Source organism: Gopherus flavomarginatus, chromosome 2, assembly GCF_025201925.1.
Source record: "Gopherus flavomarginatus isolate rGopFla2 chromosome 2, rGopFla2.mat.asm, whole genome shotgun sequence".
Classification (NCBI taxonomy): Eukaryota; Metazoa; Chordata; order Testudines; family Testudinidae; genus Gopherus; species Gopherus flavomarginatus.
Window position 1 is genome coordinate 78,603,185 of NC_066618.1, and position 18,970 is coordinate 78,622,154.

Consider the following 18,970-nt stretch of genomic DNA (forward strand, 5'->3'; position numbering starts at 1 on the left):
GAAGAAGAGGGATGTTGACAGATTTAATTTCCATCATAGATAAAGAAGATTGTGTCATAACCTATTCCCAGATTTGGATCTTAGCGTCCAAAATATGGGGGTTAGCATGAAAACCTCCAAGCTTAGTTACCAGCTTGGACCTGGTAAAGCTGCCACCACCCAAAAAATTAGAGTGTTTTGGGGCACTCTGGTCCCCCCAAAAACCTTCCCTGGGGACCCCAAGACCCAAATTCCTTGAGTCTCACAACACAGGGGAATAAACCATTTCCCTTCCCTTCTAGGTGTTCCCTCCCTGGGTTCCTGGAGAGAGACACAGAAGCAAGCTCCGTGCATCTAAACAGAGCGATTCTATCCTCTCTATTTCCAGTCCTGGAAAACACAAGCACCGAGAGAGAGCCAAGCTCCCCCCCCGATCCCCCTCATTCACCCACAGGGAATGCAAAGTCAGGCTAGTAAATCTAACACACACAGATTTCCCCCTGACTTCTTCCTCCCACCAATTCCCTGGTGAGCTACAAACTGAATTTCCTGGAGTTCCCCACCAAAGAAAAACTCCAACAGGTCTTAAAAAGAAAGCTTCACATAAAAAGAAAGAAAAAATACATAAAAATGGTCTCTCTGTATTAAGGTGACAAATACAGGGTCAATTGCTTAAAAGAAATATGAATAAACAGCCTTATTCAAAAAGAATACAATTCAAAACACTCCAGCAACTACACACATGTAAATACAAAAAAAAACCATATAAACCACTGTCCTTTCTGTACTTACAACTGGGAAACAGAAGATTAGAAAGCAGGAGACAGAAATCCTCTCATAGCCGAGAGAGAGACAGGCACAAGACAAAGAACAAAGGACTCACACACAAACTTCCCTCCACCCAGATTTGAAAAAGTCTTGTTTCCTGATTGGTCCTCTGGTCAGGTGGTTTCAGGTTACTTCTTTCCAGGTAAAAGAACATTAACCCTTAGCTATCTGTTTATGACAGATTGTTTAAAGTAAGATTTGAAGAGAGGGAGTGTTTGGATGAAGAAATTCTAGATAGATCAGAAAGCATAAGCTTCAGCTGTGGACAGTTAAAAGAGAGAGTTCAAGGTTGTAAGAGCAAGTAGTGGGCAAACAGGAGATAGTGTGTCTTTAGTTTTAGAAATTTGTAAATACCGGGATTACAGTTCTGAACTGATGCGAAAACTAACAAGATGCAATGAATATGATATGGTTCCATTTCCTGCAGTGGCAGAGTTATATAACCACAGCACTTTTGAGTGCCCCAGAAGAATCTCAGGAGGCAGAACTGAAGTAAGGGCAAGTTCTGACAACATTCTGGAAATGACAAAGAGCAGACTTGCATGGCAGATTAGAGAAATGAGAGGAAAAGGCAAATTCTGGGTAAAAGATCACTAAGCTTTCTGATCATAGTACAAAGTTGTCTGAGGAGTTGTGTTAAATGAACAGGACAGCACACTTATAAATACCAAGGGCAGTGTGTAAATAGTAAATGTTTAACAATGGAATTATTCCTTCCCGACTGCTCTGACATAGTATACTAATTAATTTACCATGAGAAGTCATTTTTCCTTCTATCAGCATTCACATTCAGTTTGAAACTAAGATGATGAAGAGCACTTCAGTTCTGTTCAGTGGTAAAATATTTTTAAATTTATGCAGAGTCTTTCATTTAAACTACAGACAAAAAAACAAAAAACAAAACACACTTCACAAAATTAAATACAAGACAGACAAAATCATATTATGGTCAGAGGTTGATAAACTCAAGATAGGCGAATAAATGAAAGATAAGAGGCATAATTGCATATCCTTCACATAGAAATGATGACTATATAAAAACAATAAGATAGCCTTATAAAACTCCATTCACCTGATTTCCTAGGGTGAGTAATTTTACTGGAGAATAAATTGTGATGAACGTTTCTTTTTTTCTACTCCTACCCTATAAAAGAAGTTGGCTAACAGATTTTTTTTGCTTTTTTGGGGGAGGAGGGGAGTTGGGTAGGAGAGTATGTGCCTGGACTGTTAAAATTATCTTGATAATTTTGCAAGCCTGAAATAAGATGATACTATTAAGGGCCCAAAAGCAAGCTATTCCGATGGTTAGGAAAGATAGAAAATGTGGCAAAAGACCACCTTGGCTTAACCACGAGATCTTGCGTGACCTACAAAATAAAAAGGCATCATATAAAAAATGGAAACTAGGTCAGATTACAAAGGACGAATATAGGCAAATAACACAGGAATGCAGAGGCAAGATTAGAAAGGCAAAGGCACAAAATGAGCTCAAACTAGCTATGGGAATAAAGGGAAACAAGAAGACTTTTTATCAATACATTAAAAGCAAGAGGAAGACCAAGGACAGGGTAGGCCCACTGCTCAGTGAGGAGGGGGAAACAGTAACGGGAGACTTGGAAATGGCAGAGATGCTTAATTACTTCTTTGTTTCGGTCTTCACAGAGAAGTCGGAAGGAATGTCTAATATAGTGAATGCTTACGGGAAGAGGGTAGGTTTAGAAGATAAAATAAAAAAAGAGCAAGTAAAAAATCCTTAGAAAAGTTAGATGCCTGCAAGTCACCAGGGCCTGATGAAATGCATCCTAGAATATTCAAGGAGTTAATAGAAGAGGTATCTGAGCCTCTAGCTATTATCTATGGGAAATCATGGGAGACGGGGGAGATTCCAGAAGACTGGAAAAGGGCAAATATAGTGCCCATCTATAAAAAGGGAAATAAAAACAACCCAGGAAACTACAGACCAGTTAGTTTAACTTCTGTGCCAGGGAAGATAATGGAGCAAGTAATTAAAGAAATCATCTGCAAACACTTGGAAGGTGGTAAGGTGATAGGGAATAGCCAGCATGGATTTGTAAAGAACAAATCGTGTCAAACTAATCTGATAGCATTCTTTGATAGGATAACGAGCCTTGTGGATAAGGGAGAAGCAGTGGATGTGATATACCTAGACTTTAGTAAGGCATTTGATACGGTCTGGCATGATATTCTTATAGATAAACTAGGAAAGTACAATTTAGATGGGGCTACTATAAGGTGGGTGCATAACTGGCTGGATAACCGTACTCAGAGAGTAGTTATTAATGGCTCCCAATCCTGCTGGAAAGGTATAACAAGTGGGGTTCCGCAAGGGTCTGTTTTGGGACTGGTTCTGTTCAATATCTTCATCAACGATTTAGATGTTGGCATAGAAAGTACGCTTATTAAGTTTGCGGACGATACCAAACTGGGAGGGATTGCAACTGCTTTGGAGGACAGGGTCAAAATTCAAAATGATCTGGACAAATTGGAGAAATGGTCTGAGGTAAACAGGATGAAGTTCAATAAAGATAAATGCAAAGTGCTCCACCTAGGAAGGAACAATCAGTTTCACACATACAGAATGGGAAGAGACTGTCTAGGAAGGAGTATGGCAGAAAAAGATCTAGGGTCATAGTGGACCACAAGCTTAATATGAGTCAACAGTGTGATACTGTTGCAAAAAAAGCACACGTGATTCTGGGATGCATTAACAGGTGTGTTGTAAACAAGACACGAGAAGTCATTCTTCCGCTTTACTCTGCGCTGGTTAGGCCTCAACTGGAGTATTGTGTCCAGTTCTGGGCACTGCATTTCAAGAAAGATGTGGAGAAATTGGAGAGGGTCCAGAGAGGAGCAACGAGAATGATTACAAGTCTTGAGAACATGACCTATGAAGGAAGGCTGAAACAATTGGGTTTGTTTAGTTTGGAAAAGAGAAGACTGAGAGGGGACATGATAGCAGTTTTCAGGTATCTAAAAGGGTGTCATCAGGAGGAGGGAGAAAACTTGTTCACCTTAGCCTCCAATGATAGAACAAGAAGTAATGGGCTTAAACTGCAGCAAGGGAGATTTAGGTTGGACATTAGGAAAAAGTTCCTAACTGTCAGGGTAGTTAAACACTGGAATAGATTGCCTAGGGAAGTTGTGGAATCTCCACCTCTGGAGATATTTAAGAGTAGGTTAGATAAATGTCTATTAGGGATGGTCTAGACAGTATTTGGTCCTGCTATGAAGGCAGGGGACTGGACTCGATGACCTCTCGAGGTCCCTTCCAGTCCTAGAGTCTATGAGTCTAAGAGTCTATAAAAGGGAGACCAAACAATCAAGTTTTACTGCACTTGCCAAATGCTTTTGCAAACAAACACGATAGTCAAATCGTAGTTAGTTCAAATTTTATGAGATCTAGTGAAGCCATTATCAACAAACCCAAGAAAGACGATCAAAGAACGTTTTACAAGCCAAGATCTTTGCAAATATGAATATTCTGAAAATCAAATAACTAAAAGAAAGTCAGTGCAATATGAAGCTAACAACCAGATGGTTTGGTCTTTGGGAGACATCTTTTCTTTTCCAAAATCATTAAATAGTGAGTCAAATTAAAACAGAACTTGCATAGATCCATAACATTTTAGGGTCATCCCCAAATCTCTTTAACACCACTTGGGCAGCAGATTCATTCATGTGAATACCTTTCCATTCAGCGATTAAAACAAGATCGGATATCAGAGTCTCAAGTGCATACCTAAATCTTATTTTTAACAATTTTTTAAAACAAGTATTGAGTTCTCAAGTTGAGATAAGGACTCTGATCTTGTTTGTCAGTATCTCTAACACTTTGGTCAGGGTTTAAATTCTCCACAAGTATTTCTCGGGGCTTGGTGCCAGGGCTCCTGCAGGTTTGAAAATATTTACCAGAGCTCTGTTCTGGATGGCTCTGGCTGAATTTAAGCCCTGCCTTTAGTTAACAACAAAACAACTGATGAGGCTAATAAAAAAGGGTAGGTCAATATATAAGATTCAAATAAATTTGCAGGGCTTGAAGAATCCATCTGACCGTGACAAGCACAAAGCTTCCTCTGGCGAAGACGGGGAGCCCTTATAGTTAAAAAATAACCTTTTAAATGTGAACCAAATGTAAACCAAAGCAACACAGTCTTGTATAGGCAGAGAGGCAACTCTATCACCTCTTCTGTTACTCCTAGTTTTGTCAAGAAGCAGAATGAAATTTACCAAGACTGGTCAGCTTCACCACTGTAATTCAGGAAAGAACAGTAGTAAAAGTTAACCCCTCCCATATACAACTTCTTTGCAGTAACCAGGAGGCTCTGAGGCAGTAAGAGAAAGATTTTCCCTTCCAGACATTCCTAAGTACTTTACATTTAATCAGACACAGCTAGAAGCTCATACAAAAGATAGTCTGAAAAAAAGATCCCTGGACAACACCCATACAAGAATGTCAGCACCCTACCCTTTCATAGTTGCTTGGCAAGGGGCCTAGGCTCCCTATACCTTACCTGTTCCCATCTTTAAAAGTTATCTCTGGCTAACGTACAAGGTTTTCCTCATAACTTTTTTTTTTTTTAAACTTGAGACATACAAATCACATTTATCCAAGATCGTAATGAGAAAATGGTGACAGATGGGAAACAAAATAAAAGAAACCGGTATATGTAACATTACCATGGTAGAAGGTAGGCTGAGGATCCTAGCAAAAAACTATTTTGAACTTACTCAAAGGAGGAATACTCACAGACCATAATTAACCCATGAACAGAATGAATATATACAGAAAAGATGGAAGACACACCTGGAGGCATCCCTTAGCTGTAGAGTGAAATTAAGAAATTAAAATTAATTTAGAGAAAAAAAATGCAAAGAAGGTGTCCTTGGCTTCTTGCTCAAGGAGTGATCAATTTCCCCAACAACCGCATTCAGACTGAGGATAAGAAGAGACAGGGATTCATGTTCAAAAGCAAAATCATTACCACCAAGAGTAGGGCAGTCTCACTATTGTGAAAGATATTATCAAACACAATCTCTGCTACAAGATTATGCAGTAGGATTGCAAGACAGAATTACTGATGAAATAATACCCCCTGTTGAAGATTGTTGTCAAAAATCTATTAAACCTAACTTTTTCCTGTAGCTTTCACATTGAATATCTTTGTTAAAAGTAATTTACTTTACCCTTACAGTTCACTTTATCTGTAATGGTGAACTTTAATAGCATAAGAATTCAGTTATATTTTGGATATTTAATTTTAGCTTTGTCATATCACCTTATTTCACACAATAAAGTCATACTCAAACCTGTTTAGCCTGTGTCTGACTACTCATCCTCCATTGGATGACTGAATGTGTATTGCAGCTATTGTAGTAAAAATGTCAAATGGCACACAGATAACAAATGACCAATTCAGACAAAAATTGAAAAGTATTAAACACAAAACCTCCAGCTTTTAAGTACTAAGTTAAAGAGTAGATTAATTTGGCAATCAGTCTTACCTCCTCACAGCCCCCAAATGGCAAAACATCTCACTGCTTATGCTCAAGTCAACTTTCAGACATCCGCTAGATCACTTAAAGAAGAATATAAAAGGAAAGTATATTTAATGATTGTGTCCATGTATATTTTCCCCTTTCAATTTTCTAAAAAACTGTTTTACAATTTAAGTTACAGTGGTAATGAACAATTAAGAAAATCCACAATGCAGGATTTGGTTTTACACAAGGATGCTTTTAGATTTTTTCCTAAGCTACAGGAAAAAAGTATCCTTTAGTAAATTATGTGATAAAATGTGTACTCTGTATTGACATAGGTGGATTTTAACTGACACTATTTGAAAATCTTAAACAGAATAATTTAAAGATACTCCAGTTTCTGATGAGTATGGCTTTTTTAAAAAGTCCTTTGATATTTTTAAAATGTTTTCCAGTCTCCCTGTTGATATTTATAACTGTCTTTTCAGCACAGGAGAAATTGACTGGCTATACAGGGGAAAACAGTGAAATTGACTATGTACAAAGTGCTGTCAATTCCACAAAATAAAACAACAAAACCCAAACAAAAATAGAGCAAAACAGTTTCCACCCAAACTTCCTCCAGTTATCTTAGGTGCTACATTTAACTTAAAATTTTTCAAAACAAAAAGTTTTCAAGTTGGTTATGTTCCTTTAAAAACAGGTGGCAGATAAAAAAAACAATAAAAGAAAGTACTTTTTCATACAATGTATAATTAGATATGGAATCCATTGCCACAAGTTACCATTGAGGCAAAAATCTTAGATTTCAAAATGAAATTAGCTATTTTTTGTATGATAACAAGAAAATCAAGAAGTATAGTAGTAAACACTAAATAAATCAACCAACCATTTTGGAAGGGCTTAAGCCAATTTCTAACTACTGAGGATTAGGAAGGAGTATTTCTGGAGGCAGATTCTCTCATAACTGCCTGCTGCAGTTTTCTTGCATCTTTCTCTGAAACATCTGGTGTTGGCTACAGTCTTAATTATTTTATTAAACTGATCAACTGAACGCACACAGAATTATTTCATCTGCACCCTAATCAAAAGACAGTTGTGTCTGAGCAAAACACAATTTTATTTCCTCAAACAAACTAGATTTATACTGTACTCCATTTGTAACACCAAAGTCTTTGGGAATAAAGCATCATTTTTGCCTTATCACTTCAGAACTCAAAGTGAATATAGTTGGTTTCACAGTCCTACTGAGCCTCACTTCTCAAACTTAACATGAAGGGAGAGTGACATGCAAAAAGTTACTGCATTTAAAAAAAAACCAAGCAAATCTGTCTTTAAATTTGAATGTATTTTTTAATTTTTACAGAGATGTTAATCAAGTGATATCTAGGGCAGTTTGAAACAAATTGTGTTAATAGTCCATTCACCATATATTTTAAAAAACAGCCCTAATAATTTTTGCTTTAATACTTTTGGAATTCTCCATAGATCTAGGGCCAAACACTTCCTTACATCAAGTATAAGGGTATTGGTTAATGTGTATGTAGGCCTTTATTCCCTCTTGGAAAGGCACAAAATAGTTCAGCATAACTGGCTCCTCAAGGGAAGCCGCATAGTGTGTGTATAAGCAGTCACTGCTGCCAGTTCCTCACAATTAACTGAGCACTTGATTGCTGTGAGCATTCCCAGCAGTATACTGAACTGAACATTCCATGTATACCAATATTAGTAAGAATGACAGATGTCATGAACTGGCAAAAGCTGAAGTAGTTTAAATACAAAGGAAATATTCACTTTTCTCATGCTGCACAAAACCTGCTATGGTTAATCAGTTAAGTCAACAATTTGAACACTTTTCTAAAACAATTTAAAAAACCCCAACACACTCTAAAATAGCATGTGATTTGGTGAAAGATTCTTGTAGATTCTAGTCTTATGCCTGCTGAAGCAGCTACCCATTTCCCTAACTGGCCAGACTGCAGCATGGTTACTTCAACAACAGTATATACAGAATGAACTAAAACATTCATATAAACATTTTAGCTACAACATTTCCATAGGTTAAGAGTAAAACACTAGAGCTGGTTATGTGGCTTTTTGCTACCTCAGGCAAATTCAGAGTGGTCATAAGCAGTGCAATTACTAAAATTCAAAGACTTGAGTAAGTTTTAAAAATATCTCATGAAGCATCCAGCAAATTCTATCTCCAGACTGCAAAAACTGCTTTAAAATTAAAATCTAAAATGTGAGTCTTTAGCTTTATGCAAGAGAGAATGAATCAGGGCTGATTTGCCAACAGGAATATTTAAAAGACACACTTGCTAATGGTGTGGATTTCAATGGACTAAACATTTTGCTGCCTCAGGCAGACACCTGTTGGGCTTATGCTGCATTATGTAACAGGTCTGAGGCCATGTCTACATCTAAAGTTTTGCAGCGCTGGTTGTTACAGCTGTATTAGTACAGCTGTATAGGGCCAGCGCTGCAGAGTGGCCACACTTACAGCAACCAGCGCTGCAAGTGGTGTTAGATGTGGCCACACTGCAGCGCTGTTGGGCGGCTTCAAGGGGGGTTCCGGGAACGCGAGAGCAAACCGGGAAAGGAGACCCGCTTCGCCGCGGTTTGCTCTCTCGTTCCCGGAGCCACCCAGCAAACCGCAGGGAAGGAGATCTGCTTGCTCTGGGCTCCGGGAACGAGAGAGCAAACCGGGAAAGGAGACCCGCTTCGCCGCGGTTTGCTCTCGCGTTCCCGGAGCCACCCAGCAAACCGCAGGGAAGGAGACCTGCTTGCTCGGGGCTCCGGGAACGAGAGAGCAAACCGGGAAAGGAGACCCGCTTCGCCGCGGTTTGCTCTCGCGTTCCCGGAGCCACCCAGCAAACCGCAGGGAAGGAGACCTGCTTGCTCGGGGCTCCGGGAACGAGAGAGCAAACCGGGAAAGGAGACCCGCTTCGCCGCGGTTTGCTCTCGCGTTCCCGGAGCCACCCAGCAAACCGCAGGGAAGGAGACCTGCTTGCTCGGGGCTCCGGGAACGAGAGAGCAAACCGGGAAAGGAGACCCGCTTCGCCGCGGTTTGCTCTCGCGTTCCCGGAGCCACCCAGCAAACCGCAGGGAAGGAGACCTGCTTGCTCTGGGCTCCGGGAACGAGAGAGCAAACCGGGAAAGGAGACCCGCTTCGCCGCGGTTTGCTCTCGCGTTCCCGGAGCCACCCAGCAAACCGCAGGGAAGGAGACCTGCTTGCTCGGGGCTCCGGGAACGAGAGAGCAAACCGGGAAAGGAGACCCGCTTCGCCGCGGTTTGCTCTCGCGTTCCCGGAGCCACCCAGCAAACCGCAGGGAAGGAGACCTGCTTGCTATGGGCTCCGGGAACGAGAGAGCAAACCGGGAAAGGAGACCCGCTTCGCCGCGGTTTGCTCTCGCGTTCCCGGAGCCACCCAGCAAACCGCAGGGAAGGAGACCTGCTTGCTCGGGGCTCCGGGAACGAGAGAGCAAACCGGGAAAGGAGACCCGCTTCGCCGCGGTTTGCTCTCGCGTTCCCGGAGCCACCCAGCAAACCGCAGGGAAGGAGACCTGCTTGCTCTGGGCTCCGGGAACGAGAGAGCAAACCGGGAAAGGAGACCCGCTTCGCCGCGGTTTGCTCTCTCGTTCCCGGAGCCACCCAGCAAACCGCAGGGAAGGAGACCTGCTTGCTCGGGGCTCCGGGAACGAGAGAGCAAACCGGGAAAGGAGACCCGCTTCGCCGCGGTTTGCTCTCGCGTTCCCGGAGCCACCCAGCAAACCGCAGGGAAGGAGACCTGCTTGCTCGGGGCTCCGGGAACGAGAGAGCAAACCGGGAAAGGAGACCCGCTTCGCCGCGGTTTGCTCTCGCGTTCCCGGAGCCACCCAGCAAACCGCAGGGAAGGAGACCTGCTTGCTCGGGGCTCCGGGAACGAGAGAGCAAACCGGGAAAGGAGACCCGCTTCGCCGCGGTTTGCTCTCGCGTTCCCGGAGCCACCCAGCAAACCGCAGGGAAGGAGACCTGCTTGCTCGGGGCTCCGGGAACGAGAGAGCAAACCGGGAAAGGAGACCCGCTTCGCCGCGGTTTGCTCTCGCGTTCCCGGAGCCACCCAGCAAACCGCAGGGAAGGAGACCTGCTTGCTCGGGGCTCCGGGAACGAGAGAGCAAACCGGGAAAGGAGACCAGCTTGATTACCAGAGGCTTCCTCCTTCCACGGAGGTCAAGAAAAGCGCTGGTAAGTGTCTACATTGGATTACCAGCGCTGGATCACCAGCGCTGGATCCTCTACACCCGAGACAAAACGGGAGTACGGCCAGCGCTGCAAACAGGGAGTTGCAGCGCTGGTGGTGCCCTGCAGATGTGTACACCTTCAAAGTTGCAGCGCTGTAACTCCCTCACCAGCGCTGCAACTTTCTGATGTAGACAAGCCCTGAGATGCAGTCATGTAACTGCAGTTCCAAATCAAAGCCTCTCGTGAGGCACAGGTAGGGCGGAGTTTTGGTCTCCAGAAGAGCAGCGCAGGGTGCCAGGACACTTTTGCACTCTCAGCATAAATACAGAAGCAGCTTACAAAACACAAGCCAAGTGTCTGCCAGCTCTTGACCATCCATAGCCTATAAGGCCAGAGAGCACCATGTATCTTGACCTCTTGTACATCACAGGCCACCAACATCTCCTAAACTAGCCCCAAGTATTACAGCCCGGGGGAGATCAGGCTGCGTCCACACCCTGACCAGAGCCGCCCTACCCCAAGACCCCACGAAAGGCGCTCAGACACAGCAGCCCAGCCCAACCCTTCCTGGCGGGCTGCGTTTCCATGGGGTTACTGGTTTAAAATCCAGTCTCTCTGGGGGTGGGTCCGAGCCAAGGGGTTACAATCCGGACACAAAAAGCGGCAGGGCCCAGGGCTCCATCCACCGCGTGACTGGAAAGCGCCGCCCCCGGCCTCGCTCCCCAGGACAGCCGGCCTGGCTAGCAGCGGAATCCCGCGGGAAGTTTTAAACGAGTCGCGTGGAAACCGATCACTGCCTCGGCTCGGCCCGGCCCGCTAGCGCGTTCAGCGGGCAGCTCCCGGCCTGTGCCCCCGAGGGGTCGTGGGCCGAGGAAGGGCCCCTGAGCGCAGCTGAGGCCCGAACACTCCCCCGAGATACGCGGCAGGCCCCCCAGCCCCCTTACCTCAGCGTCGTGACAGCTGCCCCTCCCCCCGCCTGCCCGAGCTCGGTCCCCATCGCGGGGCGCGCGCGTACGGAGCCGACGCTCAGTGACCCCTTCCCGAGAGGGAGGAGCGGCCTGAGGGGCGGGGTCGCCGCCGTCACCTTCCCACCTCCTGAGCAGGTTCCTCGCCTCCGCCCACACTCCGGGTCGCGCGTAGCCGCGTCAGCTCGCGCGTTCCTCCAGCTCGCGCACCCCCATCCGTCAAAGTAGCCGCGCATGCGCGAGAGCTCTGCAGTGCCCAAGCGACCCGGTGGAGGATGTTTAATTCTCAGCGGCAGAACGTAACCATCCCGGTGCCAGGCTCCCGAGCCCCGCAGACGCTGAGGAACGGACTCTCCCTATCTTCCCCCACCAGGGGCAGGCTCTGGCCGGCCGCTATTAGCGGGCTCGCCGCGCCGCCAGGGCCGCCCAGAGGATTCAGGGGGGTCCTCCCGCTTCGGCGGTAATTCGGGACCCGCCGCCGAAGTGCCCCGAAGACCCGCGGCGGGAGTCTCCCGTGGAATTACCGCGGAAGCGGGACCAGCCGCCGAAGTGCAGCCGGGTCTTCGGCGGCCTGTCCCGGAACGTAAGGACCCCCTGCCGCAGAATTACCGCCGAACACCCAGCTGCGCTTCGGCGGTAGGGACCCCCCGCCGGCGGAGACCGGGAGCGGAAGAAGCTCCGGGGTCCGCGAGAGTTTTCCGTGGCCCCCGGAGTGAGTGAAGGACCCCGCTCCAAGGGCCCCGAAAAACTCGTGGGGCCCCGAGCAAATTGCCCCACTTGCGCCCCCCCCCCACCGGGCGGCCCTGCGCCCCGCACTCCCACCCCAGCGCGGGTGATTTCAGCCGAGCTGAACCGGCCGGAGTTTAGCTTCCACCGCTCATGTAACGTTGGGGATTTCACCGTTAGCCCCGAGGCCTTGCCTGTAACCGCGCACGCCGGAGCAGCTCTGCGGTGCCGGGTTGCGAGCCGCAGCCCCTGAGCTCCCGCTGCTGCAACTTCTTCCGCATAGTTTGGGAGTGGGGGCCTGGCAATGTCTCCTCACCCACGCAGCGCGAGTAGCTAGCCTGGCTGGGGAGCCCCACGCTGCTCTTTCCCTGAGCTGGAAATCAGCTTTCACTACTTCTGAACGCAGCTATCCAGCAGCAGGAGTCCAGTGGCACCTTAATGACTAACATTTATTTGGGTGTAAGCTTTCGTGGGTAAACCCCCCTCACAGAAGTTGGGTTGTGGGGTTTCTCACGAAAGCTTATGCCCAAATAAATGTTAGTCTTTAAGGTGGTACCAGCTGCCTTGTTTCTGTGGCTACAGCCTAACACGGCTCTCCCTGATACTTGGGAGCTACCCAGCAATTGATATTTATTTGGGATCTAGACGTGCAAGCAAGTGGGACGTTGCATTCCTTTTAAATAAACACATAAAGTACACCCCGAGGTTGGTGGCCAAATGCAAATACAGCCCTTATCTTATTTCTGGCAAGCAGGGGTGGCTCTAGGCCCCAGCACACCAAGCAAGTGCTTAGGGCAGCATGCCCAGGGGGTGCATCCGGGAGGGCGGCAGGCAGGCTGCCTTCGGTGGCATGCCTGCAAAGGGTCCGCTGGTCCTGTGGCTCCACCGAAGCCATGGGACCAGCGGACCGTCCGCAACTGGCAGAGCCCCCCCCCCCCCCCCCCCCCGCGGCATGCCGCCGTGCTTGGGGCAGCAAAATGTCTAGAACCGCCCCTGCTGGCAAGTTGGTGATCCAATAGAATTTCTCAACATTTCAATACAGAGATTATTGAGCACTTTGCATACACAGTAACAATGGGATTCAATGCGAAACATAAAAATATAGTTAAATTCAGTAGTAATAGGCACTATATGAAGTCCGTGACTATTACCTAGAATTGGCAGAATCTGATTTTTATTTTTTGATAATTTTGATGGATATTATTTTTAAACTTTTTTTTTTTAAGACTTTTATCAATTTAAATTTTAAGTTGTGGGCCAGGAAATATTTAAAGAGATGTTAAGATTAAAAAAGATAAAGCTTTAGCTGTTAAAACATGTCAACATCACATGTAAATCTATACAAAGTAAATATGTTTAAATCACTCCAGTAATTTCTCAAGCAGCATTTTTCTTACTTTGCTGATCTGTAAATTTCTGTTCAAGGGGTGGGGGGGAATAGATCAGTATTCACCTTGCTCTCCCTGTCAGTACTGGGCCCAAGTCAGGGAAGCTAATGTTCCAACCAATGGACCAAATGCAGTGATCAGTCCTGGTCACTGTCACCTTAGGCACATTGTGCATACACTAAGTAGTAGCAGTTCTTGATGGAAATATTTTTTCATCAGTTTGTGGGTGTGGTGAATCAGTGTTTACAGACATTTACCAATAAGCATATCTTTCCAAGCCTACCATTATCACCTTCCATCTAGTATACTGGAATGTTAGCACTTTACAGCTACTTTACAGAAATGTATGATTACACCAGAGGCAAGAGAGTAGAAAATCTGTCAGATTTAAACTCTGAAAATCTGAGTTTAAATCGCTGCCTCTAGTTATCTAGAATTTCTCATGCTAAATGCATCTAGGATGAGAATATGAAATTCCTAAAATGAGAAATCACTCCCATCAAAAAGAAATGCAGGAAATGAAAGGCATAATCCATCTAAACTAGGTAGGGATATTCCAAATTCCCTCATTTGGTATAAAAGGAATATCAAAATGAGTGAAACCAGACTCACCTGTACCATGGTCATTTGAAGGGTAAACACCAACATTTATATCTGTGAAATACAATCATACAAGTAATACATTCATACTACAATATATTTTCAGATGGTACATGGCAGTCAGAATCAGATCCAGATAATTGTAACAACCCTACAGTAAAAATGATGTTCACTGTGGTAAAAATTGTATACCACTACTGTGATATATAGGGGAAGTGGGAGGGAAGCAGAGTTTTCCTGGCAGAGTCTAGGAATCTGTGGTGTTTTTAGGATCCACTTCTTTCTCACAGCAAGAAATTAGAAACAGGGCTGATAAGTTACAGGACTCATCCATATTTCAGTGAAGCTTTAAATTAAGTCAGCATCCATTCCTTGTTTCTGTCATGTTCTGCATAGATTCCTACATGCACTCAGGTGTTTTTGCATCCTAATAAATGCCAATCAATAAGTCATGTAAGTAAATTGGTTGTATAATTATGTAGGTTTGTGTGATGCAGTCAGTAGCATGTGATGTCACCTGATGATTATTACTCTCCTAACATTAAAGCCAATGGAGATCAAACATTTTCCACTGAAACTGGTTTTTGACATACAATTAGGTTTTTGATTAAATGAAAAATGTCTCTTCTCAGTAGATAATTTTGAGGTTCTGTCAAAAAAATTGAACAACCTCCAAATTCCCAGCCAAACAAAAAACAGATTAGGAATATTGCATTGTGCCTGTGGGGGTGGTTGTTTGGCTGCTTCATGCCGCCGTTCTCCTCTATGGCCTAGGTTCTCCAGTCAGATGACCTCTCTCACGATACTTCACAGACAGCAACTTCCATGATGTACTGCAAGTGATCAGTAAGAAGACAGAACATGGCACATCATGGAATTATAGTTCAGCCAGAGAGACCAGCCCATAGAGGAAAATGGAGTATGGAACCCCCAAACTACAACGCCCAGAATTTGGCAGCATTTCTGAAAGTTTTCAAATAAAATGTTTTGATTTTCTCACCAAAAGTTTGAAATTTTAAGCAGAAAAAACTCAATTCAAGAAACAGGGTTTACAACATGTTGAGTTCAGGGAATTTAGAGCTAGGGAAGGCTTCCAGCATCTTTGGCCCATCCCTAAGCATCACATGAGATATAAGGAATCTGGTGCACTGTGGATTGGCTTCATCCACTATATCTGATCACCTAGCTAGTTTGTTCTTTTGGTGCAGAAGTAGCAGGAGTTCCTAACCCATGTAGAGAATTCTTAGTAAAGAAGGTCTTCGAGGGATAGTCCAGAGGTACAGATGCAGGGAAGATAACAAGCACCCCATAAAAATAGATTGTTAGGGTTGTGGGATGGAGACAGTTCTATTTAAAGATGCATTTCTTGTGGCCTTTGGTGCTTTTAGGGTTAGTGAGCTGGTGCCACAGGCAGCAGGGAACAGGTCCAAGCATGCATTAGCAATAACTGATGTAAAGTTTACACAAAGAGCATTTTGTTTGCATTTGAGGTATTTGAAAACAAACAGGAAAAGCAGCTTTGGTGCTGCTAAAAGAACACTTGGATGACTATCATACAATCATAGATGATCAGGGTTGGAAGAGACCTCAGGAAGTCATCTAGTCCAACCCCCAGATGATTATCTGTGCCATATGAATGCAGTCAAAGCCTTTCTAGACATATGGAAAGATGAGCCTGGCCCACTATTTGTTCATAGGTATGACAACTACCTGACCAGATATCAGTTTGCTGCTGTAATGGAGAAGGTATTATTGGCCTTAGTTCTTTATCTTGGTACATTTTCCTTCAGTATTAGAACAGTGACATCCACAGCATCAGAGGATTCTGATTCCCAGAGAGTTCAGGCAATAGAATGCTAGAAACCAAACTGTTACAAGGCTTATGTTTGTCCCTATGGAAGTGTTGCTGGGGTCCTTTCTTTGTGATTGCAGGAGACATCCCGAACAAGCCTGACCCTCCGTAACGGCAACACTCTGTAGCGCATTGGGCCCACAGGAGGGTGGCCAGTTTAGCAAACTGATCACAGCTAAGCTCCAAGGCTGACATCTGCATTCATTAGTTCAGCAAGAGAGATGGGGGAAGGGGAAGCACACATGAGGGTGAGAGGATTCAGGAGTGAGTTGAATCCTTGGAGTAGACAGAGAGATAGGTTATATAGTGGGAGCTCTGTAATCCCACTTGGAACACACTTAAATGCCTGGTACATGAGAGGTGGGGAATGAGGACAGATAATACTGCAGAGAGGCATTAAATTAATAAAACTGCAGCCTGCCACTTAAATCCATCCTGGTGTCTCCATGTATTTGCATGTCCTAATCACTAACTTATGGTAAGCTTCCACACAACATGTCTTTTTATTCTAGCTGAGAAATTTCAGGTCTGGCCCCTCCTACTTAATAAAAATCTAACCTTTTTTTAAAGAGAAAAACTTGTAGTCAGAGATGTAACAGATATTCAGAGAAAGGGAAAGTGGGGGTATGTCCTGTGTCCCACCCAATAAACATTTATCACTATACAGAGGTCAAAGTTCATAAACCTTACTGAAGGAGACTGGTTGGGAGTTAATAGGGCTGAATGATCCTTTTTAAGAGAAGAGTATCTGGAATAAGGCACCTTTAGGACAGTTACTGGTTCAAAAGTAATCGGGGTGAAAAAGACATTCATCTGGAAAGTCTTACCAATAACGTGCCGGACAGGTATCCCTTTGCATTTTAAACATAGGGGACTAGCTTCTACAACAATCTATGATGGGGAGAAGGGGGAAGCCGAGTTATTATGCAGAAGCCCCTGTTCTTCTGAAATTTTATGACCATTCAACATTATTTTACTCCCACTGTCTTCAGCCTTTACTCAGCATCTCCCAGGGCTTTCTGAATCTTTGCCTAGAGATAGAGGTAGGACAGGATGTATTTAATTTTTTATGTAGGAAATAAACTAAACCTTTAATTAGAGCAGATTATCTAAAATTACTTATGCAGCTGAACTAGATTACATTTTAGTTTTATAAACTTGTGAACATAATGTTGAAGCAATTAAAAATTAAAAGGAGGCTAACATATATGCTGTAGGCTCATGAAAGTATAGAGGCCTCTCACATTGAAAACATCAGAACTGCGAATAATCCCTGCATGCCCATATCATTTAAAATATAGGCATGGCCAGGCCAAGCAAGGGGGAAAACAAATAGGCTAAATAGGCTGCAAGGGAGAGAAGACAACTCATCACATAGTTACACAAGATTGTCCAAAACCATAAAGGAGTTCTGAATAAAAGACTTTTGGGTTTATATGCTCTGGGATTTGTGTTCCATGTAATTTAAGTAGAACTCTTCTCACAGGAATTTCTCCAATGATGTGCGGGTCTAACTATGTTTCAATAGACTGGATCAAACAGAACTGTTATTCAAGGGTGGGCAAACTTTTTGGCTCGAGGGCCACATCTGGGTATGGAAATTGTATGGCGGGCCATGAGTGCTCATGAAATTGGGGGTTGAGGTGTGGGAGGGGGGTGAGGGCTCCAGCTAGGGGTACAGGAGGGTGTTCCAGGCTGGGACCAAGGGGTTTGGAGGACACGAGGGGGATCAGGGCTAGGGCATGGGAGGGCATCGGGGTGCAGGCTCCAGGTGGCACTTACATCCTATGCAGAGGCGCAGCCTGTCAGCTCTGCGTGCTGACCTGTCCACAGGTGCTGCCCCGTAGCTCCCACTGGCTGCAGTTCCCAGCTAATGGGAGCTGCGGGGGCAGTGCTTGGGGTGGGGTCAGTGTGCAGAGCCCCCTGGCTGCCCCATGCATAGGAGCTGGAGAGGGGACATACTGCTGCTTCCAAGAGCCACATGGAGCGGGTCAAGCCCCCCCGACCCTGCCTGGAGCGCCAGAGTGGGGCAAGCCCTGGACTCCGCTCCCAGGCTGGAGCTCGAGGGCCGGATTATAACATCTGGAGGGCTGGATGGGGGCCCTCACAGGCTGTAGGTTGCCCATCCCTGGTCTAATCTCAAATTCAGAAGCTTGATAGGCAGCTAACAAAAATGGCAGTTTGCATCTTAAAAAAAATGACAAGCTAGATAAGAAATGTATGTGTCGATTGGATGTCTGGCACTGGTTAGGTAAGTGGCAAGCTGCAAGTTCTGTTCTACTCAATTTTGTTCATTATATTGTTACTTCGGCTTCCCAACTCACTTCTACTTCAGATGGAAGTGTGTGTCCTGCCTGACAAGCAAACTGTGAGCTCTCTGTGACAGGGACTGTTCTATTAATTGTTTGTACAATGCTTATCGGGTTCCTAGTCACTAGCATAAATTCAAATAAATAGTGATTGGTGGTTTAAAAATACTCAAAACAGAAAAAAATATGGCTCCTCCAAAAAAGTAACCTAGATATTCTGAAGAATGAAAACAAAAAAATCTATTATGCTTCTAATTTCTCAGTTGGAAAAAGGAAATATTTAACTGGAAGCTGTGGAGGATATTCAACCATATTCAGAGTATTTCTGATGTCAGTCATCGGAGGATAAAGTGATTCTAGTGAGGTAATCCACGCAACGATTCTTGCCTCAAGAAAAATGTTATTCTGTTCTTATGTTTTCATCTCTGAAAATCTACAAACATTCCAAAAACAGGATAAGATTTGAAACTTTATCTAATACAAGTGTTGTCTCTTAAAATGAATCAACAACAGTATGAACACAGTGGGAACGATCTATTAATTTATTATTTTTAACAATGATTACTTTAACTATTCAAAAAAATAGATAAATAAAAAAAA

At 44.5% G+C, this 18,970-nt stretch overlaps 1 protein-coding gene across 3 annotated transcripts in view; it reads right to left on the reverse strand.

The window, feature by feature from the left end:
• Positions 1–11,696, reverse strand: part of TCAIM (T cell activation inhibitor, mitochondrial) — a 56,791-nt gene extending 45,095 nt beyond the window's left edge. Inside the window, exons 1-2 of one of the 3 annotated variants that reach the window (XM_050938470.1) lie at positions 11,623–11,696; positions 6,331–6,404 (exon numbers count right to left, since the gene is read on the reverse strand). In XM_050938470.1, the coding sequence (XP_050794427.1) occupies positions 6,331–6,359 (29 nt within the window). In that variant the 5' untranslated portion in view covers positions 6,360–6,404; positions 11,623–11,696. The other 2 variants (XM_050938469.1, XM_050938471.1) reach the window with 2 other exon arrangements.
• Between the last annotated feature and the right edge of the window lie 7,274 nt (positions 11,697–18,970).